This window comes from Myxocyprinus asiaticus, chromosome 6, assembly GCF_019703515.2.
Source record: "Myxocyprinus asiaticus isolate MX2 ecotype Aquarium Trade chromosome 6, UBuf_Myxa_2, whole genome shotgun sequence".
Lineage (NCBI taxonomy): Eukaryota > Metazoa > Chordata > Actinopteri > Cypriniformes > Catostomidae > Myxocyprinus > Myxocyprinus asiaticus.
In genome coordinates, this window is record NC_059349.1 from 53,112,440 (window position 1) to 53,138,788 (window position 26,349).

General features: G+C 38.5%; 1 protein-coding gene and 1 pseudogene across 1 annotated transcript in view; both read right to left on the bottom strand.

Moving 5' to 3' along the window:
* Nucleotides 1-12,492, bottom strand: part of LOC127442680 (uncharacterized) — an 18,582-nt gene extending 6,090 nt beyond the window's left edge. Inside the window, exons 1-2 of the mRNA XM_051700879.1 lie at nucleotides 10,865-12,492; nucleotides 8,214-8,942 (exon numbers count right to left, since the gene is read on the bottom strand). Of these exons, the coding sequence (XP_051556839.1) occupies nucleotides 8,400-8,942; nucleotides 10,865-11,722 (1,401 nt within the window). The 5' untranslated portion in view covers nucleotides 11,723-12,492 and the 3' untranslated portion in view covers nucleotides 8,214-8,399. The remainder of the gene's footprint in view (nucleotides 1-8,213; nucleotides 8,943-10,864) is intronic.
* Nucleotides 12,493-21,587: 9,095 nt separating this feature from the next.
* LOC127442689 (transcription factor JunD-like) lies at nucleotides 21,588-25,786 on the bottom strand (annotated as a pseudogene).
* Between the last annotated feature and the right edge of the window lie 563 nt (nucleotides 25,787-26,349).

The window sequence follows — 26,349 nt, forward strand, 5'->3', positions numbered from 1 at the left end:
CATTGGGAATTGGGCATTCCAAATTGGGTGAAAAAGGGGAAATTTTCCATTTACATTTTTATGGATACCATGTTATATGTTTTAGTTAAATGTTATCAACAAAACAATGTTTAATCAAATGAATACATAAATCTTTAATCAAATTAAATATAATAATTAATTTTCAACAAAAAATAGCAATTTCTTTGGTTAAATAAAATGCTGCACATCAGAGCTTCACAGTATAAATGAAAATATTATTGAAAAGTGTGAAGTATGACAGAGAGCACAGTGTTACCTTTCATTCATTTTTGAAGCGTGCAGCGCATGTAGACTGCATATTATTTAATTAAATAAAAAAACGTATGGCTGTTTAATGATCACAGTTGGCCATATCAAGATTTTAATTTGATTAGTTGTCAAATTGTCATTGATTTAATAAAAAAAAGTCACATCCTGTAAAATTTTGCTTATAGCACCACACATATGGCACCGAAATTAGCAACAATCGTACTGATGCAGTTTGTGAATGTTCATTGGAACTACGGTTTCAGGAAACATCAAGTCGTTGGTAATGATGGAACTTGCGACCATATTTGACTAATGATGCTTTTGAGAAACGCACCCCAAGTCATCATACTGTATGTTTTCATCACTAATGTGAGTAAGGTCTGTTGAGCTGCAGTAAACACTGTCAGAGAGCATCTCTCTTGTCTGGCCTTTGCTTCAGACTTTTGAGGCGTTTGAGATATACTGCATATGTCCACCCGATGGTCAGCTCTCAAACACCCATCATTTGCTCACCATGACATCATTCTCATCTGTCCACATCTTCTACCACCCCAAAGGCAGAGCCTGAGAACTGGCAGACAGAAGTAATTATATCCACCTACCCTAAAGTAAAACTGTCTTCTGCACATTTATGTCTATTTTATGACTGCTCATAAAAAAGCCTTTGCATGAAGGATATTTCGGAGCTGATATCAATTTATTATTGCTACAGTTTGAAAGGACAGTTCACAAGAAAATGAACATTTTGTCATCATTTACTCACCCTCGTGTTGTTCCAAACTATATTACTTATTTTATTTTTATATGTGACACAAAAGGAGATGTTTGGCAGAATGTTAGCCTCAGTTTTTGTGTTCCACAAAAGGAGGAAAGTCATTCGGATTTCCGTTTTTGGGCTAGACATTATTTAGATCTTCTATGAAACTCCAGGAGAGACTCTTATAACTGGGGCCTTTTAGGAGAAATATATGAGATGCTCTCTACACTCTTAGAAGAAAAGGTTCTATACAGAACTCAAAAGGGTTCTATCGCTCACTTCATATTTGGAACCCCTAAAAGGTTCTAAATATACCCTTTTTAAAGGTTCTTTTAAAATAACTATAAAAGGGTTCTTTGGGCCAGGTGTAAAGGTTCTAAATAGAACCATTTAGGGGTTCCAAACACTGAATTGTAACATTATTATTTTTTTTTTTTTTTATGATTTAGTTTTTGTTTTATTATCAGAATTTATTACCAGATTATTATTATAATTTTTTTTTTTTTTTTTTTTTGCCACAATAATCCCAGCAAGGCTGTTGTGTTTTTCTATAAAAATAAGATTCAAAACAAATGTATGTACCAAGGGAATGTTGACAGCAAAACTGGCAGTTTGGAAAAGATGTTTTCATCTGAAGATGTTTCTTAAAACTTTATGGATCCAAAAGGGGGCGCTATATTGCGAAAAAAGTTTACGCTTAAAACGTTAAAGTATCTGTATACATAAGTCAGGCATATGAGGTATCATTTGAAAGCTTAGAATCTGAACTTTTCAGGAATAACCAACACTTACTTAAAATAACAAAATAAGGCCTCAAAACATTAGCTTTGAAAATTAGCGCCCCCTAGAGGCAATGGGGTAGAAATATTTATATAAAAATAAAAGACATAGCAGCTAAATGGACAAGTCATACATCAGATGAAAGCTCTCATTCTCAGAGATGCAACTGTACACTTTATTTTGTTGCTCTAATACCACAGTTCAAAAGATTTTCAAAAGAATTACAAAGTGAAATCTGACTTTTGTAGGTCATCAAATGCAACCGTCTCATTTATGCTCCAGTAACTGCTTCTGTAAGCCCCAAATAGCCCAAAACATTATATCTACTTTTACCTTAGTAAGGTCTCTAAAAAATGAGCCATTGTTTACTTGTCTGTGAGTTTGCTTGGCTGAATAATCCAATGTTATATCTTAGATGCCAAGAACAAAATTTGCCATCCAGAAGGAAAAGCATGCAAAACAAATCATCTGAAAAATATGTTTTCAACTATTGATGATAAAATGTTATATAATCATCGCAAAGGGGAGGATCTCAGCTTTCTAATGACACCTTCTAGTCCACTCAGAGGCCGAGATATTCAATGAAACAATGAGGGTGGTGCTTCAGCTGAAAATTAGACTGAATGTCTATGGACGAGCACATCTGTGAGGGCTAAAATGCGTTAGAGCGCCACCTACATTTCAGATCTGTATATTGTGATGGAATGTGATGGAGGAAACATATTTTCTTTTTCTAGTGCATACTGCCATCTAGTGGAATAAAATTAGACTTTTCAAAATATGGTAGAGTGAATAGAACAACAATAATAAAAAAAAATTATTCTGTTTATCATTAGATTATAAACATATACAATATTATTTATGAATATTGGAGTCCTTTTTTTATCTGGGGGGTTCTCTGAAAATGAGACAAATTTTTTCCAATTATTCCACGGTATACAGTATGTGAATGGTGAGCTTTTAAATTTGAGTGTGAAAAATTGCGGGCGGCAGCCCAAAAATCCACCTTAAGTTTAAGGGGTTAGTGGATATGTGAATTAAATATTTAACATAGATACTATAAACACTAGAATAAAGTAAAATGACCATTTAAAACACATTTAAGTAAAGCATTTTTAATAGACTTTCCGTGACAGTTGAAATTTGAAATGGGGATGCGTTTTTGATCATTGGCACGAGTTGCACGGCTGTGAGGGTGTGGCTTAAATGCGGCTATCGCTACAATGGGGGTGGCCCCGCACACCTCGCCATGGGCCCCGCTCTTTGCTTAGCACGGACCTGCCTACATACATAGAGCAATTTTAGAACCATTTTGTGCCAAAAATGTTCTTTCTTTGTAAATCTTTGTGAAAAGAACCTTTTTGGCATAAAGGATGCTTTGGAGCAGTGTAATGAACTCTAGGGTTCTATATAGAACCTCAAAGAACTTTTGCTGTGTGGAAGAAACAACTGAGATATGAAAGAGATCTCATTTGTTATCTTTCTTTTCTTATGTGTCAACTGATTCAGAGACTCACAGTTTTCGCCTTGACTTAAGCAATTAATAATGACATATTCACCACGTCCTGGAATAGGCTTGTTTTTACATCAGATGAAGACGTGGTTTCCCGAATAGACTCAAAAAGACTCTTTAGCTAGAAAGGGGGCACCAAAATGTGGGTGTTTTCTGTAAACAGACGTCTGTGAAAACATCCGCTGTGTTTGGGTGACTCTTCTGTAATAGCCTTCGGTTGCAGCACTGCTTCCTGGTTTGAGTCCAGCTGTCATGGGCCTCCCAGTTAGTGGGCCCCCATTATCGTAAATGATGTCTGAAAATGCCGGTGTTTATGTGACCGTCACAAATATTGCCTCATTCGGTTAGGCCCTGAGCCAAGTGTTTCTAATGAAAACCAGACAACAAGGACTGGCCTGAAAACTATAACAACGCAATACTGCTGAGACACATACCTTCCACTAGAGGACAATGAGCCTCTACTGCCAAACCATAACTACTGTTTTCAAAACCCAGCAGGCAAAAACCAGTTCCTTTTGTTCACAACCACAAACGCGAAGATCACATCTGCCATTTCAACTTTAACCCCAGAGGAATGTAGAATACGTCAAAGGATAGTGTTGAATTTACATTTTCAACCTTTTCAATGGCATATCCTCATTTTTAAAGCAAAAAGCCACTTAGTGTTGTGTGATACAGTGATTTTATCATGTATAAAGGGTGTTTACTCTATTAATGATGGTAATATTGGAGTAACATATAAATAAGTGGCTTATTGCTTTTATAAAATAGCAGCAATTTGAAAAAAGATACCAATGTTCAATAAATAGTTAAATTCATGATTAGTAAAGTAGCAATTGAGATAAATAAAGTTGCAATAACAAGAAATAAAGATGCAAATGTGAGATAAAATCCTGCATTTGCGAGATACATGGCCAAAGTTGCAATTACGAGAAATAAATTTGCAATTGTTAGATTTGTAAAGCTGTAATTACGAGAGAAAAAAGGAAACACGAGATAAAAACTCGTAATTGCAAGATATATTGTCGATAAAGTCGCAATTATGAGAATTACATTTTCAGTTGCAAGATATAAATTCACAATTCTGAAAAATATCACAATTGCGAGAAAAATTAGCAATTTCTAGAAATGAAGTTACAGTTGAGATATATAAAGTTGCAATAACAAGAAAAAAGTGGCAATTGCGAGATATATAAAGTTGCAAATACGAGAAATATAGTTGCAATTGTGAGATATATAGATGCAATTACAAGAAATAAAGTCGCAATTACGAAAAAAGTTGAAAATGTCAGATGTAAACTCACTATCGCAAGATATATGGCTAAAGTCGCAATTATGAGAGATACATTTTCAATTGCAAGATATAAAGTCACAATTATAAAAAAATAGTCACAATTGTGAAAACAAAATGCAATTACTATAAATAAAGTTGCAATTAAGATATATATAGTTGCAATAACAAGAAAAAAGTGGCAATTGCGAGATATATAAAGTTGCAAATATGAGAAATAAAGTTGCAAATGTGAGATATGTAAAGCTGCAATTACGAGAAATAAAAATGCAAACAGGAGATATAAACTCATAATTGCAAGATATATAATCGCTAAAGTCACATTTATGAGAAATACATTTTCAGTTGCAAGCTATAGTCACAATTCTAAAATAAATGTCACTTTTGCAAGATATAAAGTCACAATTATGAGAGAGAGCCTCAAATGCGATAAGAAAATTACTAGAAATAAAGTTGCAATTGAGATATAAAGTTGCAATTACGAGAAATATAGTTGCAATTGCAAGATATATAAAGTTGCAAACGTGAGATATAATCCTGCAATTGTGAGATATATAAAGTTGCAATTACGAGAAATACATTTGCAATTGCAAGACATGTTAAGTTGCAATTGCAAGATATATAAGTTGGAATAATGAGAAAATAAAGTTACAAATGCGAGATATAATCCTGGAATTGCGAGATACATGGCCAAAATTTTATAATAAGGAGAAATAAAGTAGCAATTGAGAGATATAAAGTTGCAGTTACAAAAAATAAAGTTGCAAGTGTGAGATAAAGTTGCAATTACGATAAATACGTTTGCAAATGCGAGATGTAAACTTGCTATTGCGAGAAATATGGTTAAAGTTGCAATTACTAGAAATAAAGTTGCAATTGCCAGATATATAAAGTTGCAAATGCTAGATATAATCCCGCAATTGTGAGAGACATGGCCAAAGTTGGAATTCCGAGATATAAATTTGCAATTGCGAGAAATGTAAAGTTGTGATTGCGAGTGTGATGAGGAGGAGGGCGGGGCCGTGACTACGCACGCCCGGCCCCCAATCGGGCTTATCAGCCGAGGGGAGGGATAAATACAGCCGGATGCGGCAGTTCGGGAGAGAGAGAGCCACACGCATCTACCGTGTGTGTTAATGTTTGTGTCTTTTCAAGTTTTCATTAAACATTATTTTGACTGTTCAGCCAGTTCCCGCCTACTCCTTGCCCATTTTATCAGTGTTACATTGGTGCCGAAACCCGGGAAGGAGGAGGGATACACTGTCGTGGAGTCCTCGCCACTACCATCCGCCCAAAGGAGCAGCCGCCGGACGCGAGGGGAGGAGGGGCTCGCTGCCGTCCGCCTGGAGTGGTGGAGCCGCTGCCAGGGGCGGAGGGGCTCGCTACTGGCTGCCAGAACGCAGAGGGGCATTCCATCCGCCAGGGTTCGGAGGACTCGCTCCGGTCCACCCGGGGAGGAGAGGCTGTCAACCACCAGAGGGTGGAGGAGTGGTCGAGGACCAGGCGATGGCGTGTCGGGGAACCGGCGGGCAATTTTCTCTCTCTCTCTCTCTCTCTCTCTCTCTCTCACTGCCACTCCACCTTGCCCTTTCCCTCTCCTCTTTTTTTTTTCCCTCTCCTTGTCCCCCTCCCAGCTCAAGAGAGGCAGGGAAAAGCCTGCCGGCAGGCACAGCCAGAAGGGCGACGCAAAAAAACACCCATAGAATTACATTGAAGGTGGGACCCGAGCTATTTCTAGAGACCAGAATATCATAGAGTCTTGACTTAAGGGTGAACTCTTTTTACTGTAAGCAGTAAACACCTTGCAACCACCCAGAACACCCCTGTGGCGGCAGGTTTTGCACTGGCAAGCGCCACTCACATTTTCTTAAGAAAAGGGGAAAATCTATATAATTTAATTGATGGACAGGGCAATATTATCTTCACTTTGTCTACAGCAGCATAAAATGATAATTCCAAGAAAATCCAGCCTTGAAGCAACATGTTTGATCTTTTAGCGTGTCTCAACAACCACCAAAGAAGATCAGATATAATGAGCGAATGAACCACAAATAGAATTTTCATTTATAGAATGTTTATCAAACATCTGAATTCCTTGGCGATAAACAACACAATGCTGTACGATTGTTCTCTAAAAACTCACCAGTCTGGCACCAAACTCTACATTCACCCCAAGTTATAAGATAATGTGTTAGAGAAGAGCTTTTGAATTGTACAGCATTCAGCAGCATTTATCTGCCCTGAGGGTAAACAACAAAGCTTGGTGTAATCGGAGGAAACAAGTGCGACACATTGACACCATGTTAGCCTGAGGAACATATGGAAGACATCTTTCATGACACATAGTTAGCCATACTAACACTGAGTCATTGTGTAGACTGTCTTCATTGCAAATGGTGCAGTCTCTAGTTCTAAGGAAATGATTCAATGCCGGCAGACCCCACCATGTTTATCTTTTCTGGGAAATAAAAACTAGGAACAAAGCACTGGGATGGTGATTGTTATAACAGCAAGGGAGGTTTTTCCTTAAACACAAGACCAGACACATGTGGACTTTTGTTACTAGCAATAGCATTTCAGAATTGAGCCTTATTTGGGGAATATACCCATTAGAAGTTGCATAATGGTGACATAATAGATCAATAAATAATATGTCAAATGTTTCTCCTAGGAATAAATGACAAACAAATGAGATCATTTTTCATAGCTCAGATCATTTTCTCACAACAGGGTGAGTAAATTGACAGAATTTTTATTTTTTGGTGAACTGTCCCTATACATTCAGTCTAATTTTCAGTTCAACCACCACCCCCATTGTTTTATCGAATATCTCGGCCTCTGAGTGGACTACAAGCTCAATCTAGGTGTCATTAGAAAGCTGAGATCACATTTCATCATTAATAGTCGATAACATATATTACTGGTAATTTGTTTAGCATGCTTTTCCCGCAGGACTGCATATTTTGTTCTGGACATCTAAGATACAACATTGGATTATTCACACAAGCAAGCTCACAGACAAGGTAAAAGCTGATATAAAGTTTTTAGCTATTTAAGGCTTACAGCAGCAGTTATCGGTGCATAAAGAGATGTTTGTATTTGATGTCTTACAAATATCATATTTCACTTTGTGATTCTTTTGAAAAAAAAAAATTAAACTGTCATATTATTGCAACAAAATAAACTATACAGTCACATTCCAGAGACAGAGAGCTCTCATTTGATATATGATTTGTCTATTTAAGTGCTATTTTAAAGACTTTTATATTGATAGTAATATTTCTACCACATAACCACTAGGTAGCGCTTATTTTGTTATTTTATTTCAGAAGTGCTGGTTATCTATGCAAAGTTCAGATTCTAAGCTTTTAAACTATACCACATATGCCTGACTTATGTACAAGTGGACTTGAGCATTTTAAACGTAAACATTTTTTGTAATATAGCGCCACCTTTTGGACCCGCCGGCGGGTCCACAGAGTTGAAGAGGTTGGCAAAAGTCTCCAACTGAGAGATTAAATATATCTCATTGGTGATTTCTCTTTTCTATGGGTATTTAATAGATTATTTGTGTTTAGCAATGGTGTGTAGTGTCCACTTACCCTGAGTTCGTCACCAATTCGCATTCAGGACAAGTCCCTTGTGAGCGAAATTATATTTGTTCCTGTACTGGATTGTGCATGTGACATTTGTGAGTCTATATGTTTTTCTCTATGGGTGTATTTGTCTGTGTGTTGTCCTCTTTGCTAATGGTAGGATTTCTGGGCAGACGACTTAGTTTCGTCCATTTAAACTATGGTGGTGGAGAACATCTTAGGTTTTCCTGGGTAGGGGGATGTTCTTATTTTGACCTCTCCATTTTGGGGGTACGGTGGAGGTCGCTGGGTTTTATTTGAAGGAGGTCTGTAGTTTTCCAGTTGCCCTTTGTGATTTTCGGGTTTGACTTTATCTGTTCGGTGTGGAAGGCAGGTGCCGTTGGCCGTGCTCTTTATCTTTTGCATTTCTGAGTTCTGTTTACCATTCCTGTCTTTATCCTCAACGGTAGCCAATCGCTGCTGATTAGGGGACAGATTCACATGGTTTCTCATTGGCGGAGGACTGTTAGTGTGAACTACATCCACAGAAACAGGGCTGTGTGTGATAGAGGAAGAGGAAGTGCTTGTTTTAGTATCATTGTGCACTCCATTCCTCTGCAACACTTCCTGTTCATTATTTGAGTTGTGAACTAAAGCCACATCACTAGTCCGACTGCTGTTGTGTCCATTGGATGGACTTGGTTCCCCTTCACTAAGGTCGATGTTGGACGTCAGAATATCGATCTGTTGGACTACCTACACAGACACAGAGTCTTATGTTAAATTAAATGAATAGTTTGCCAAAAAAAACATTAAAATTCTTGCTTTGTTTTGGAGGGAATGATGTAGACAAGTTGATGACACAAGCAATAAGTTTGAACAAAAAAGCTTTGCTGAAAGACAGATGTTTCGTCATTCATTAACTAAAAGAGCAGAAAGCCCAGCACCCAGTTTTGAGATGCTTTTATTAAAGTTGATGTTTTTTTAAAGGAATAGTGTGCCCAAAAATAAAATTTCTCTCATTTAAAATAGTAAAAAAGGTCTTAAATATTGATCTGTTTCTCACCCACACCTATCACTTCTGAAGATATGGATTAAACCACAGGAGTTGTATGGATTACTTTTATATGCTTTTTTGAGCTTCAAGGTTTTGGAACGCTTTGACTTGCATTGTATGGACTTACTGAGCTGAGATAGTGTTTTAAAAATCTTCGTTTGTGTTCAGCAGAAGAAAGAAAGTCATACATTTCTGGGATGGCATGAGGGTGAGTAAATGGGCAAACTATTCCTTTAAATTTGACTAAGAGATAGTACAATGAAACATGTCACCTTTAAAGTTTGTCATAACCAGTCTTCACAGGTCAACAGAAATTTCTGGCAAAGAAAAATATATCCACTGACATTATCCACTTTTTGCATAGCTGTCATTTACAAGACTTCCAGTGGGGGCCTTGATGCATCCATTGATATCTAAATAATTCAATTTATGTGTTTTGTCCAGCACAGTCCATTATTACTAATGTCAATCTACATTTTTTAAACTCTCTTCAGATATTGATTTAAAGATCTCTACACACTTTTTAATGACCCTTTCCCTTTCAGAACATATAATATTGCTCTCCACATGAACATTTCCAATTCCACTAAATGAACATGCAATTTCATTTTTCTCAGATGTGTATTTTGGGTCAGCGTTGTTGGGTTCTGGAGGGATTCGGCAGATGCTTGCTTTAGCTGTTTGTCAAAATGGATTTATTGCGAAGATGTTTGCTAAGAACACACAGATATTATATTTCAACTTTCCAATCCAGAATCTCCCTCTTTAGAGTCCCAACATTTATTAAAATCCCATCTCAAATACATGAAACCCCAAATCACTGACAAACCTTGTTATATTAAAGTTTCCTTATGTCTCATTTGTTTATACCTCCTCAAATAGAAAAGTACAGCACCAAGAAAACTCATTTACCCAGTGGGCAGCACTGTTGTCAATTAGCCTTAATTTTAGATCTTGGTTTACAACAAACACTACTGGGTTATTGCATGTCAAATCAACCAAATTTCAGAAACTTCCCAGGCTGAAATTTGAACACTTTTCTTAAGAAAGAAACATACATTATAATGAAAGCCAAAATATTAAATGCCGTGGATTAACATTTACTGAGAAATCCATTATTTTGTAGAGGGGGTTAATATGATCATTTCCGCCTATGATTTTGGAGCAAAACTACAGGTAAATTTTTTTTTACAAATACCCTTAGAAAGGTGGCAAGGTCATTATTTTGGTTATACACAGAGATAGGTAGGTCTATTACTCAAATCAGTTGACTTCAGCACCCCTTGTGTCATTATAAGCCAATGGTGAGAGTCCAAAAATGGGAAAAAGCTCTTTTTTTTAGTTGTTTTTCCAAAGTTGGGGTGCTTATAACCCCAGAAGTATTAAAGATATCTAAATATCCTTTTATATTCTGGTTTAGAACAAACTTTTATTTTCGTATCTTAATTTTCAAGGCCCAATATGGTTAAATCCCAGAGATAAGAGGCTCTCAATGTGACTCCATTCATATGGTCAGTAAAAATAATTATCCAAAACTACATTTTGAGCTCCAGTTGAGTTGACATGGAATGATGTAATTTGACGCGTTTAGCGTTTCAGAATCTCATCTGACCATCCTCACCTCTTTCATCTCCAACTGGACCTGTTTGAGACCACCCAGCACGTCCTCGAGCTCGGTAACCACTTGCTTGATCTGTTCTCGTACTGTTCCTTGGCTTTTCCTCTGGTTGCTATGGTTCTCCGGACCTCCGCCCACCTCAGATGTCCCTGTTTCCCGCTCTGGTTTGTTTACCTTCAGTGTGGGCCCATGAGCCCTGGAGCACTCTACTTTGCTTGGGGGCACCTCTGTTGGGAAAAAAGCTGCCTGACCAGAGTTTGGTCCATTATAGTGAGCCTTATCTGGTCTCGATTGTCTACTGGTCTCAGGAGAGTTAAAACCATGGCGCTCGTCGTGATGCTGGAAAGACACTTGTCTCCTTGGACAATGTCCGTTGTATGTGGATAACTTAATGTTGTCCCATTGGGGCTGCTGTTGTTCCGAGACATACAATCTGTCCCTGTAGTGACCTCTGACCTTCAGGTGTGGCGGAACATGGCTTCCATTGAATTGGTGCGGCGGCAACTCCGGGTAATACCACCGTTGGACGCACCCGCATTCTTGTCGTATCTCACGCACACTCGCGCAAGAGGTGTGCGGAGAGTCCAACGGCCAGTCCCACCAGGAGAGGCATGGATGCCGAATGTCCTCGATGTAAACCTGGCGTGGCGGAGACATGCCGCGAGATCCTGTCCTCTCCGATCTGTTGTCAGCAATCCCCATCTCCTTCAGGAACGGGGCTGTCCGCTGAGCTACGCCAGGCTCCATACGCAGACATGATCTGTTCGCGGGGCCCCGTGTGTGTTGGGGCCCCTTCTGCAAGCAGAGGTGACAGGAAGCTGGTTGGAATGAAAGTCTTGCTGCCGTGTTCTCAGAGTGCATACCAGTCTGAAAACCGCCTGTCCAAAACAACTGGTTTTTATTCTCGTCGTCTCTCCACCTAGGCCATCCACAACGCCTGCTTTTCTCATCTGCGCAACTCTAGTCTAGTCATTTCTCACACATACTGTCTCTCACTTTGACTTCCCCTCTTCAACTTTTTATTCTCCCTCTGAATCACCTCCCCCTTCCTTCCTCTTACTCCAACTTACCCTTGTTTTCCTACTTCTCCTTCTTGTTCTTCTCGAACGCAGCTTGTTGCCCTTTCTTCAACGGTGGGCCTCAACTTCTCCCTCCCTCCTGTTCTTTTTTCTCTCTCCAACTCTCCTTCTAATTATTGTGCTCACTTGCAGGCTTTACTGTATCACTCTTTCTTACTTCACTCTTTCTCCTCCACTATACCTTTCTTAAAACCCTTCTTCCAAGCTCTGTTTTTCCCACTGCATTGAAGAATTTCTCTTCTGACTCAACTCACACTTTCCCAAACTCCTAACACTTCCTCTCTACACCTCTCTCTCGCGCTCTCTCAGGGTCGGGGCTCGTAAAGTGTTGACAGACGCGGCGGCTCCATGTGATTCCCGATCTTTCCCTCAGATGTTGCGCCTGGCTGCCACACTGCAATTAAATACAGGCAGGATTCCACGCCGCCTCAGATGGGGTGGAGAGAGCGAGAGACAAACGGGTAGAGAGTAGGTGGGGTTGTAGACGTTGCTGAAGCAGACAGGAGCTAACATGAGCCAGAGATGGATCGGTAGGGAGAGAGAGAGAGACAGAGAGAGGTGGGGAGGAGTGAGAGAGAGGCTCTGGCTCAAAAAAAGGGGGATTTTCAGCATAACTCGTTTCCCGCAAGCCCACGTGAGTATGTGTGTTTGGGAAAATTGAAAGCACGCACCTTTTTTTCGTGTGAATCAGCATGCTTGTGCATTCGCTTATCTGATTAAAGTCAGCTGAGATACATGCACAGTGTTTGTCATTTTTGGTGTCTTGTGACAAGTTTAATGAACAACAAACAGCTCGGTTTTGGGCTTTTAACTTTTATTTTCCCAACTAAAAATTCCTGTTGCAAAGCAAAATCACAAATTAGATCTTTTTAATATCTCAATTTCTTTTTCCTGGACAGCCATAGAGAGCAAATGGAAACTTTCAATATGGAGATCTCAGTATGAGCTCAAACATTTCTCGGCAAAATCAGTGGAAATGTCCATTGTGTGGCGCTAAAAGCGAGTTAAATGTTCTCTCAAACAGATGAGGTTTTTAAGGTTGATACTCTATCGAGTTTTAAATCAACAAAACCGACCTCCCTACCCTAAACCTAAAAGCAAATGTGAGATGAAAAACACAATTGCCATTGCCAGTTGCCACAGTCATTTTGTGGTGCTTCTATGAAACTTTCGGCTCATGTGTGGACTCGTGTGCTCTTCAGGACTTGTACGCCAGACTTGTGCAACGCTCTCAGTTGAGCTACCATGCAATTTGATCGCATTCGAACATGCTTGTAAATGTAGTTGGTTATGGAATGAAAATGTTAAAATTAGTCATGTGCTATGGTAAAAGTGTTTAGATGTCATAAGATAGCATTGTGTGAAGAACAGGCCGAAAAGTAAGTGTTTATGAACTTTTTGTTTTTGTTGTTGTAGCACCTCTAGTGTACATTTCACCAGCAAACGAGCCACGTAAAAATAATTTTGCAAAATGTAGGTATAGCAACGTGATTATATGAAACCAGGTTGATTTTTATTTCTCCTGAAACAACAATGATACTTGTATCTGAGAACTCCACATCTTCTGAGCGATGACAGAGCAACCGCTAAGCAATATAATTTTCCTCTTGGTTCCGCTGATGTTGGTTTGGAGACAATACGCTGTGAATGCCACAAAGATAAACAGGGCCGTACCGAGTAATTCTGACCAGCTGTCTCGACTGTAAAGCAGGCGATGTACAACAGTGTAAGCATTTCCTCACATTCATGGATTATGTCACATTCGTTGTGTCTTGAAATAGCTTCGTTAAATAGAGTATAAAGAACCACATGCAGAAATCACTGCAAACCTCAGTCTAAAGATCCTAAAGGAATGTGTACAGGATTCCTATTGGAAAATAGTACAAGCAGAGTTCTTCTAAAGATTATACAAAATCCAATAGGACATAGTAAAGTCAAATACTGTAAGAATAATAAAAACAAATGTGTAGGAATTTCAGTTAATCTAGGAGAATCTCATTTAATCCCATTAGGATCCTTTAAGATTGGGTTCATGATAGAAATTCCAGTAGGAATCCTGTACACATTCCTTTCGTATTCTTGACTAGAAAAGGTGTGTGTGTGTGTGTGTGTGTGTGAGAGAGAGAGAGAGAGAGCAGGTTTAAGTGGTTACGAGGACTTTTTTTAGGTTACAAACTGGTAATTACAAGGGTATTATGCTATAAATGTGGTTTATGAGGACATTTCTAGTGTCCCCATAATTCAAATCACTTAAAAAACATACTAAACAATGTTTTATTGAAAATGTTTTTTGTGAGGGTTAGGTTTAGGGGTAGGGTTAGGGTTAGGGGATATAATCTATAGTTTGTACAGTATAAAAATCATTATGTCTGTGAAGAGTCCTCATAAGGATAGCTAAACCAACATGTGTGTGTGTGTGGTGTGTGTGTGTGTGTGTGTGTGTGTGTGTGTGTGTGTGTGTGTGATTTCTTAAAATATCCCCAGAACTGACCCAAAAATGAAAATTCAGTTATTATTTACAGTACTCACCCTCATGTTGTTCCAAATCCGCATGACTTTCTTTCTTATGTGAAAACTCAAAAGGAGATGTGAAAGCAGAAAGTTCGAGCTGCTCTTTTCCATACTCTCCTGAGACCTGAGTGTGACTGCTGTGTGCATGCTCCATTTCACTTTTTGATCTGTAACTAGTAGCACATAATAAACATCCAAAAAAATGATAATATTCTGGAGGAAATAATTGTCCTAAAAATGTAGGTCCACATCGGGAATAAGTTGAAATCTTAAATAATACCAAGCTACAGAAAGTCCGAATTTTTTTTCATCAAATAGTTTATTATGTTTCCAGGAGTGTTGGTTATTCATGTTTTTAGACGTTACAGACATTACATCAGAAATTATCATAATTAATTCTGATACTAAGTAATGTCCAGCATCATCCAATCACTGTCAATCATGTTAAAATAAAATGATACATGATAAATTCTGAATCTATGTACTGATTATCATTGTCACATGTCTGTCAAACATGTTGAGTGATCCAAACATCATCTGCAGCCTGAAACTGAACTTTTGGTCAGATTTTAGGATTTAATGCACTTAGCTGCATAGAGAGATATAGGATGCTCCCTTGCTCCCTATTTAGTGAATGACTTAACCTCCAGTGTGCTGTCTGTCAAATTTAGTCCTGCTGTTGTGGCTTGTTCCACTGGCCATTATAATTATAAGTGTTGCTGATATTTCACAGAATTATGTTCCTATGGAAACCATCTATTGGGGAAAGAATACGTGATGAGTGGTTTTGTGTGCTGTGTCGATATCCTCCTCTGTCCATTCAGGTACTTTGACCAAAAGAATGTCAGCAAGAAAGGCCAATTAGAGAAAGTGTCCTTCTGTCACTGAAAATAATGAATCATTCTGAGAACTGCATTTTGTTTTTGCTTCAGTGAAAGCACTAGAACAGCCATTATTTGCAGTGGTCTGACCCCGCGGATAACATGCTGTACATTTACATGTTCTCACTCCCAACGTGTCACATACTGTATACTGAGGTTTATATATTTATTTATTTGGTACATTTGAAGAGGGATGATGGAAGAACAGGTTGGACTATCTTTTAACCCTCCTATTGTGTTCAAAATCTGAATACACCTTTTGCATTTGCAGGTCAGTTTTGACCCGGTAAAATTCAATCTTATAAATCATTCATAACCAGATGGTTTTCAGCAAAAACTATATTGTAAGTCATTAATAGGCTCTTAACTGTTCATACATGTAAAAAGAGTGATTTTTTTTTATATTTATTGATATTTATTTTTAAAAATAATAACATAATTGACATTTCAAAATATACATTAACTACAACAAAACCAGTGTGATTCATGTGAAGACACAGGGGTGCCGGAATCAGGGGGGCTGGGGGGATAACACCCCCAAACAGATGTACCTCATTAATTATGCAATGACAACAGTCAATAGCAAGTCCTCAAGCATAAACAACAACAGACGTTAAAGTATATTACTGAGATGTAGTGCCATTTTGCCCTATGCATCAAGAAAAGTGAAAAAATGCAGACGTCTGATCAGTCCATAACCCCTGCTCTACAAATGTCCCGGAAGGGTGAGGGCGCGCTGGCTGTCACTGCCATTCTGTGTTTTTTGTAGACCCGTGTTGAACCATATGTTCCGGTATACAAAAGTCCATTATGTAAGTGGTTATAACTTTCATGATATAACTTATATGATAGTCGTAGAATGATCATATACTGTTTGCACAATGTTATCAAGATTAACAAGTAAAATAACTGTGTTTTAAAACCTATGTTGGTTTCGTGTTATTCTTCTTTCAAGAGGGAAATTTGTCTTAATTCACAGTAAGACAAGATTGATATCGAAGATAAGTCATAAAGTCAGCAGAATTAGACAAAGTAGGATAATGAACAAATATTGCTTTGTATCCTATTATGGGGATGAGGAAATAACTTTAACCCTTACCTCTTCAAGTCACACAATATCGAATGCAATAAGCTGCTTTAAAAAAGGGATAAAACACAGGGCATATTGTGCTTGTGTAACCTTGTTGAATGTCACTTTTTTAATGAGATAAACACTGACAGAGACAAATAAAGATTTTTGATGAAAATTTCAGAGGTGCTTGTCGCCACAAAGCTGGAATTGTCCTTACAAATTTCCCATGCTATAGTGTTCCGTGATGTTTCAACAGCATTGCTAGGTTGTTTCTAAGCGGTTGCTAAAGTGTTGCAATTGGTTATTAGTTTGTTGCATGGAAGTTGCTTATATCTAGAGACCAGAATAACAACATGCTAGTATTGAGTAGCTACATGCTAAAACATGCTAGCATTACCTAGCAACATGCTAACAACATGCTAAAAATGCCTAGCAACATGCTAGCAACACCTAGCTTCATGCTAAACATGCTAGCAACATGCTAGCAATTCCTGGCTACATGCTAAAACATGCTAACAATGCCTAGCAACATGCTACCATCACCTAGCTACATGCTAAACATGATAACAACATGCTAGCAATGCCTGGCTACATGCTAAAACATGCTAACCATGCCTAGTAACATGCTAGCATCACCTAAGTACATGCTAAAACATGCTAGTAACCTACTAGCAATGTCTAGCCACTTGCTAAAACATCTTAGCAGTGCCTAGCTACATCCTAGCTATGCCTAGCTACCTGCCAGAAACACCTATTTGCATGCTAAAAAATCTATCTATCAATCTGTAAAACTCCAAGCTTTTAAACTTTTTTTCAACATTCAGACAAGGCTTTTTCATTTTCTCATATTTTGTATTTTAAATAGGTAACGCCGTTACATGTATGCCGTTACTCCCGAATCCTGAATATATCTACAGACCAGAATTATAAAAAAAATAATAAAAAAAACAAGGCTCTTTTGACTTGGGCTAGTAAGTAAACATCTAGCAACCACCAAAAACACCTTAGCAACTACACAGTAATGTGTTAGACACCACTCAGAACATCTTAGCAACTACATAGCAACGCCCTGGCAACCTCTCAGAACACCATAGCAACCACATAGCAACATATTAGAAACCACCCAGAACACCCTAGCAACCATTTAACCTCCTGAGACCCAAACGTGACTGCTGTGTGCATTTTCCATTCCCCTTTTTGATTTGTAAAAAGTAGCACCTAATCAACAAGTAAAAAAAAAAAAAAAACACGTGGACAGCGGGACTAAGTTGTGAAATTTTAAATAATACCAAGCTCAAGAAGATATATGTTTCCAGGAGTGTTGGTTATTCATGTTTTTGAGATGTTACAGACAATACATCAGAAATTATCATAATTAATTCTGATTGAAAGTAATGTCCAGCATCATCCAATCACTGTCAACCATGTTAAAATAAAATTATAGATTATAAATTCTGAATCTATGTACTGATTATCATTATCACATGTCTGTCAAACATGTTGAGTGATCCAAACATCATCTGCAGCCTGAAACTGAACTTTTGGTCAGATTTTAGGATTTAATGCACTTAGCTGCATGGAGAGCTATAGGATGCTCCCTTGCTCCCTATTTAGTGAATGACTTAACCTCCAGTGTGCTGTCTGTCTGCACTGGTCTCAGAACAGTTTGAAATGCTTCTTATTTTCATCCTAACCCCATATAAAGCCTCTGAAAGCAAATTTTTTCAGTTTTTAGGTGAACTCATTGATTCTCAATGTGATATACACTGTGAATATAGGACAGTCCACGAATGTGGTCATTGTGTTTAACAGTGTGGCATTTCACAATAAATCACTCAAATGTTTAAAATGACATATCATTAAGTTTCTTACCAGATGTAGTTTTATTGGCATTTCTTCCAAAGACAAACTCCGCTGTGGTCTGTGCCATGTTGTTGTATCACATGACTCCGTACGCTGAAAGTTTAACCCTTTACTGACAGCACAGAGTCCCCTGAACTGAGATCAGTCAGTTAAATGAAATTAAATTATGCGGTGCGTATAGCGAAGCCGGGGTCGCAAGAGGATAACAAAGTTCTTGAAACCACTCAAAACATCTTAGCAACTGCATAGTGGCACCATGAAAATCACCTAGAACATCCGAGCAACCACATACAGTGCTGGGTAGTAATGGATTACATGTAATCTGAATGACATAATCAGACTACAAAAATCAGGTACATGTAACTGGACTAAGTTACATTTTAAAATACTCAAAATTGGACTACAGTTACTTTTTATAGATTACATGATTACATATTAACAAGGCAACGGCAGTAAATTGTTATTGATCATTTTCATATCAATATGACAATATCATCATATTCTTACCCCGAAGCACAATAGTCTGACAGATGAACATTTTGAGCATGTTCATCTGTTGGTTTACGTTACAACAGTAGATGGGTTAGTAAGGGTTAAGTAAATGTGTCAGAGTTTTGAGCTGTTACCTTTGACCTAGCAATGTCATTGTGTCTAAGGGTACACAATTGTTCAACTTCAAAATGTGCAGCAGTATGGAACAAAGCCCATCACTCTTCTGTTGCTGCTGATGAAGTGGAGTCCACTGCATGAAACTTGACACAATCGTTCCTTGTGTGACTCAGTGGAACTCTGCTGTTTAAAATATTCTGCTCTTTTAGAATATTCTTGCTGTTCAAAAGATAACATCTCGAACCTCAGCTTTAGAATAGCCAATGGACTATCAGTAAGCAGTAAGGGTTAAAAGTGTTTCAGTGTTTTTAGAGGAAATCTTTGACCTAGGCAACATTGTTGCTGTTGATTTTATGGTCGAGTTTGAATCCAGGGTGTGCTGAGTGACTCCAGCCAGGTCTCCTATGCAACCAAATTGGTCCGGTTGCTAGGGAAGGTAGAGTCAAATGGGGTAACCTCCTCGTGGTCGCTATAATGTGGTTCACCCTCAGTGGGGCGCATGGTGAGTTGTGCGTGGATGCCACGGAGAATAACATGAAGCCTCCATACTCACTATGTCTCCGAGGTAACGTGCTCAACATGCCACGTGATAAGATGCGTGGATTGACGGTCTCAGACGTGGAGGCAACTCGTTCTCCGCCACCCGGACTAAGGCGTGTCACTACGCCACCACGATGACTTAGAGCGCATTGGGAATTGAGCATTCCAAATTGGGGAGAAAAAGGGGAGAAAATCGAGAAGAAAAAAAAATATATTATCCTACTCAAATGCATGTGGCATAAAATAAAATAGCATTAGGTTGAAAGTAATCCAAAAGTCATCGATTTAGATTACCCCAAAAATGTAATCTATGAGATTACGTTACTGATTCCTTTTTTTGTCATGTAATTTGTAATCACCACCTGATTACAATTCACAAGTAATCTGCCCAGCACTGACCACATAGCAACATGCTAGAAACTACTCAGAACATCTAAGCAACTACTGTACATAGCAGTGCCCTGGCAACCACCCTTAACATCATAGCAACCACAATGTTTCTGAAACCACTCAGAACATCCTAGCATTGTGGCACAGGAACATTTTCACTAAATAATACATTAGATTTCAGTTTGTTTCTCACCAAATCTTATCGTATGCTTTCATAACAATCATGAGTCTCATGGAATAATTTATTAGACTTCTGAATTAAACTTTTGTGTTCTTTTGAAGCTTGAAGAGGTGGTCACCATGAGCACAACATTTCTTCACAATCCCTTTGTGTTAAGAAAAAAAAGAAAGTCATATAGGGTTACAACCAAGGGCGTAGATTTGGCTTGAACATTGCAAGGGGGTTACCTCTCTCCATCCCCTCTGGAATCTACTCCACTGGTTACAACAACACAGGGGTGAGTAAACAATGACTGAATTTTCATTTTTGGATGATCCTTTAAGCACATAATGCACTGAGCATCAGAGCTCCTGCCAGCATTTCTGAACATTTCAGCTTATTTATCACAGCAAATCTGTTCCTTACCTCTGGTGGAATTCTCCCCAAAATGTGTATAGGCAGGAAAACCAAATATAATGGTGTTGATCTCCCCCTGTTGGACAAAGAACATATTATACAGAGCTTTAAAGGGGCAGGGTAATTTTCAAAAAGGCCAAATGCTTGTTTTCTCTAGCAGTGGAGTAAATTGAAAGTATACATTATTCATATTAGCACCATATTGGATTTTTGACAGGGATGAAAACAAGGCTTCAATACAAGTTATGCTCAATCGGCAGCATTTGTAGCATAATGCTAATTACCACAAAAATGTATTTTGACTTGTCCCTCCTTTTCTTTCAAAAAAAGCTAAAATCTGGGTTACAGTGAAGCACTTACAATGGAAGTCAATGGGCCCAAATCTGTAAACATTAGATGCAAGACATGAACAATATGTGTGTTAACATGATTTAAGTGTGATAAAATCACTTACTAACATTTCTGTGTAAAGCTAAAGCCAATTTGACAACTTTGTTGCCATTACGATGTAATATCAATAAACCCTAAAATTACGATTTAAACAACTTTACAGCTCAAATAATACAGAAGAATGAATTCACTTCGCCCCATTGACTTTCATTGTAAGTGCTTCACTTTATATTTTTGTAGTCATCAACATTATGCCAAAAATGCTGCTGATTGAACTTAACTTTTATTAAACCACAAATATTCCTTTAAATTATATTATCAGCTTATTCAATAGTAATGTTACAGTTTTGTAACCATTTTGATGCCATACCATATTCTACCTTTAGATGGCACAGTTTCATACTTACATGCTGAAGTGTGAGTTAATTCCCACCCCCATTTTGTTCTAAATCTGTATGACTTTCTTTCTATCCACAGAACACAAAAGGAAATGTTTGGCACAATGTTAGGGACTGACAGCCTCACTTACCAACTTAGATTGCATCTGTCTGCCATTCAATGAAATTGAATGGTGATTCGGGCTAACATTCCGCCTAAAATATGCTTTTGATCTCCACAGAAGAAGGCCATACAGGTTTGGAATAACTGGGGGGTGAGCAAATGATGACAGAATTTGGGTGAACTATCCCCTTAAGTCAATTTCCCCAATGTATAATGGGCAACAACCTTCTCTACAAAACGCCAAGGCTACTTCTTAAAGAAGTAGGCAATTCAAATAGGACGTGCTTTGTATGTATCTACTTGGAAAGCTACAAAATTACCAATAAACACAGTTATGTCAATTGAACAGGTTTTAATGATGCTTCATCGCACTGGAAACATATAAAGGCGGCACACAACACGTGACAGGTGAAAAGTTTACATCACAACACACATAAATTCCACAGAACATAAAAGAAGACATAGTGAATAGTTGTATATAAAATAGATACAGTCATTGATTAATAAGTGCTTATTGTCAAATAAGGCCTTAGACATGAAGCGTACATGCATGACATCTTTGTTGTGTTTGGTAGCACTCATGTTGAGCTTGTCTCGGGCATGCAAAGGCAAAATACAGCTGCAATGAGATCAAATTATGACGCACAGCTGCAGTTGTCTTCCAATGCAATTGGGCACACTTTAAGTCCATTTGCTACAAAATGTTGTAAACATGTTATACCATTCGTCTTCTTTTTATATTTTACATCAGCACCTGAAGTGTCCTTTACAACAGTCCAAAAGAGAATGACTGGTCACTGGAAGGGTGGTTTAGACCTCCATACATCAGTAAATGGGAAGATGACATGATATGTCAAGAGGTGTTTCCTGCTGAATGGCATGATTAAAATGAATGCAGCTTTGAATAATATTTGAAAATAATGAAGAAAATAATTTCAAATGAATAATAAATTAATAATATGTTCTATGATAAAAACAAGGCAAAGAACGATCAAGCCTGGCGTTTTGCCAAGCAATGCACGGACTTAGCCAATCGGCTACTACGTTATCACAGACCAGTGGAGGGATACAAACAATGAATCGTTCCTGCGCCGTTTTTTCCAAATATCAGAGCTCTTGAAATTGAAACGCCACTTGTCCTAGCAAATTAGTCGAACGGAACAGAGCACAAAAGCCTGGTTCCAGAAGTAAAAATCCCATTCATTTATCCCATAGACTAATTGATTTTCAACGATAACTTATAAACCTTTAAAGACAGACCTACCGTGAGCTACGAGGTTGTTCATCGATGGTATATGCTTCAGTAGAAGCCACCTGTCTGCGTTATTTCAACTTCATGATAGCGGAATTCACGGTAAACAACTACATTACCCATGGTACAGCAGAGAAAGATCCACCAATCAGAGAACCGCGGGCAACAAAATCCAGGAAACGTGCCTCAGAGCGACCACGGGCTCCCATGACGCACTGTGAATGACGTAATCATGTCGGTCTCCCTTATATATTTGTACATATCTGAATATTTTGTAATAAATGTGAAATATATTGTTTCTATGCTTATAATCAACAACCTAAAATCAATAGTTTTGTATATTCCCATCGTTTTTATTCAATGACATCATTCGCAATGCTTCATGGGATTGTAGTCCGTGCCCTCATGAAAGACGGTAAGTGCACAGTCTTGTATCTTTGTCTTTAAATCTGATTTTCAAATACTTTTTTGCCTCAAAACAAAGTTTGTGTTGTTGCGATTCACGTCGGAGCTGGTTGGTTTGGTTCATGGCTCACAACTCTTTTATGAAGGATATTCTAAAAAGTCTATGGAAGAAATGAATGGGGAAAATACTTCCAGAACCAAGACGGCTGAAAAGGTGGGCGGGCTTAGTATTCCACTAGATGGCAGTAAATAGCAATTTTAGCCGTTCTGGAACTTCCACAAGACTGAGCCCTTAAATTGGACACGCCCCCTCTTTCCAAAACATCGCCCTCAAAAGATAGCGTTGAGACGTTATTGAACATAGAGCAGCATTGCTCTTCTCACAGTTGTCAAACACAAAAGTAGTTTAATAGCGCTCTCAGCTGACAACTGTTATGAATCTGAATATGGTAGTAAATCTGAATGATCCGCTCACAACTTGATCAACAGGCAGAAAGCACAGCAAAAACTTCAGACTGGCTGATCATAGAGTGTGACCGCGGATGCTTGTTTGATATCTGATATCTCTGATTTTTCAGTGATATGTTTCACAGATATCTTAAAATGTTTTTAAATATAGACACGTTTTTAAAACGGAGATTCCCGGTCAAAACACACGATATAATAACGGCTATAATGTGAAACACCGGTTCACCTGCAGGGACTATATCGTCTAGCGGAAGGATTGTGTATAATGAATTTGCTGGATAAACTCAGTGTTGGGTAAGTTACTCTAAAAAAGTAATTAATTACTAACTACTAATTACATCTTCTACAGTGTAGAATTAGATTACTGTACTAACTACTTTCTAAAACCCTGATCAACCTCGACCAGATGAAAAATACAAGGACAGACATGAAACTGTTCTTTTAATTCTTTCAAATAAATCATATCAAATCAAATAAATTATTCATGAACTGGCCAAAGAATTTAAAGGGGCAGCGTGAAATTAAAAAAACATAAGATTTTAAATATAAAATTGTTTTATATAGAATTGTTCTATAGTCTATACAGTATTTAACGCAATTACATCAGAAGTAACTGTAATTAAATTACTGGAAAATTAAAGAGTAATCCCTTACTTTACTTTTTTCACTGAAAAAGTATTTTAATTACAGTAATTAATTACTTAGTAATGCATTACACCCAACACTGCTCATAACTTATTAATTAGTTTGTAATTTGTGTTGAAAAACCTACATGTCAACCATCCAAATACTGATGTCTAGAGATAGGTGTTCTCTAATAAGCTTGAACTTGATTAGGCAGTAATTGGCACCCGTTATTGACATGGTTCATCACTCTCTGTTTTAACTGTGCCACTTGTTCTCTCAGCACACTGGCCGTGGACGCCAGCTCCGTGTTTTGTGTCTTCAGGCTCTTTACTTTGTCTTCCAGTCGTGATATCCGCTCCAGTTTCCTCTTGCGGCATTTGGAAGCGGCGATCCGGTTGCGCAGTTTCTTCCTCTCGGCTTTAATGCGCTCTTGCGTGTCCATATCAATGGGGGAGAGCGGCGGACTGTCGCCGAAGCTCTGCATGTCCGGCACGGTCTGCGGTTCGTCCTTGGGCGGCTGCTGCTGCTGTTGCGCGGCCATGGGGTGCGCGGGCGGCGGCGGTGGGAAGGGAATGGTGTCCGTGGAATAGTTCACGCTGGTACTTCCATACGCGCTCAAGTTCGTGTACACGGGGAGATCCGTGGGCAGAGCGAGGGTGGCGCCGGTGGTGAGTCTGTTGAGCGTCGGGGGAACGCACGGTCCTCCGTTTAGCTGGTTCTGCTTGTGGAGATCCTCCAGTGCTTTGACGAAACCCTCTGCGAACTCCTGCTCGTCGCTCACCGACTTCGGGTAGACGAACCTGGAGGTCGGCGTGGTGGTCACCATCCCATTGGACTGGATGATCAGCCTCTCCAGCTCTGGAGAAGCCAGCTTTAGGAGACCCAAGTCGGGTGAATTAAGTATTCCCTCGGCATCCCGCAAGTCTGGCTTTAGACTGGAGCTGTTCTGGTCGTCGAGGTTTAAGCTCATGTCTTTCTTCATCATTATGGTTGATATTCCTTGGATAGTTTTCTTCCTCTTCTGGATAGAAGCTTGTTCCCATACTACACCCTATGGAAGGATGAGCTGGGTTTGGTGTCCGAAAGACCCATTCTTTCGCGCAAAAGTATTCTTTTTTTTTTTTCACCCTTGTACTGTTATACAACGTAGTATCTTCACTTGATCGATGTATGTTATTGTTGTTTATTAAAACATCCCTGTTGTTTCTTCGCCAGGCGCGTAAAATGTTATCTATGGGCGTCAATACGCATTTGCAAGTTTTCTATTCCTAAAAATTCCATTATGTCACTCCAGAGCGCTCAGATTGGTCAAAGATGACGTTTTCTTCCGGTTTCATTTGCATAAGGGGCGGTGCTCGCCGCTGTCGCCATGGTTACACCGAGTAAACGGTAAACAGTACGGTGCATTGTGGGTTGATGTCATAGAAAGCGTAGAGCACGCGAGGGTGGGGACAGAAACAGGGCTGTCTGGTAGAATATGTTCCCTTATTTTTGAACATGTGAACGTCTGTGGTTGTTTGATACAATGTTTGCACTCTTTTCCACTTTTTATATAATTGAACTGCATTGTAAGACATAATGTAGGCATGTAAAGTGAAAGATCCACTTTTATCATGGTGGGTGGGATATGTGTCAGCAAAAATCTGACTTAAAAAACTCTGGTGCATTTTTGGGCTGCCGCCCACAATATTTCACACTCAAATTTAAAAGCTCACCATTCACACATACTGTGGACTAATTGCAAAAAATTGATCAAATTTTTCAGAGAACCCCCCCCCCCCCCCCCCAAATAAAATTAAAAAGACTGTTCATTAATATTATTCATAAATAATGTTGTATATGTTTATAATCTTATGATAAACAGAATTTTTTTTGGGGAAAAAAAAAAAAGTTTTTTTTTGTCCTAAGTTTGTAAACATTTAATTCTGGTTCTGTTCACTCTACCTCACTTTGAAAAGTTTCATTTTATTCCACTAGATGGCAGTAAGCACTAGAAAAAAGATTTTTTTCTCCATCACAATATACAGATCTGAAATGTAGGTGGCACTCTAACGCATTTTAGCTCTCACAGATGTGCTCGTCCATAGACATTCAGTCTAATTTTCAGTTCAAGCACCACCCTTGTTGTTTCATTGAATATCTCGGCCTCTGAGTGGACTAGAAGCTCAATCTAGGTGTCATTAAAAAGCTAGGATCCTCCCCATTTTATCATAGTCTAAAACATTTTTCTGATGATTTATTTTGCCATCTTTTCCTTCTGGATGGCATATTTTGTTCTGGACATCTAAGATATAACATTTGATTATTCAGCCAAGCAAAAAAT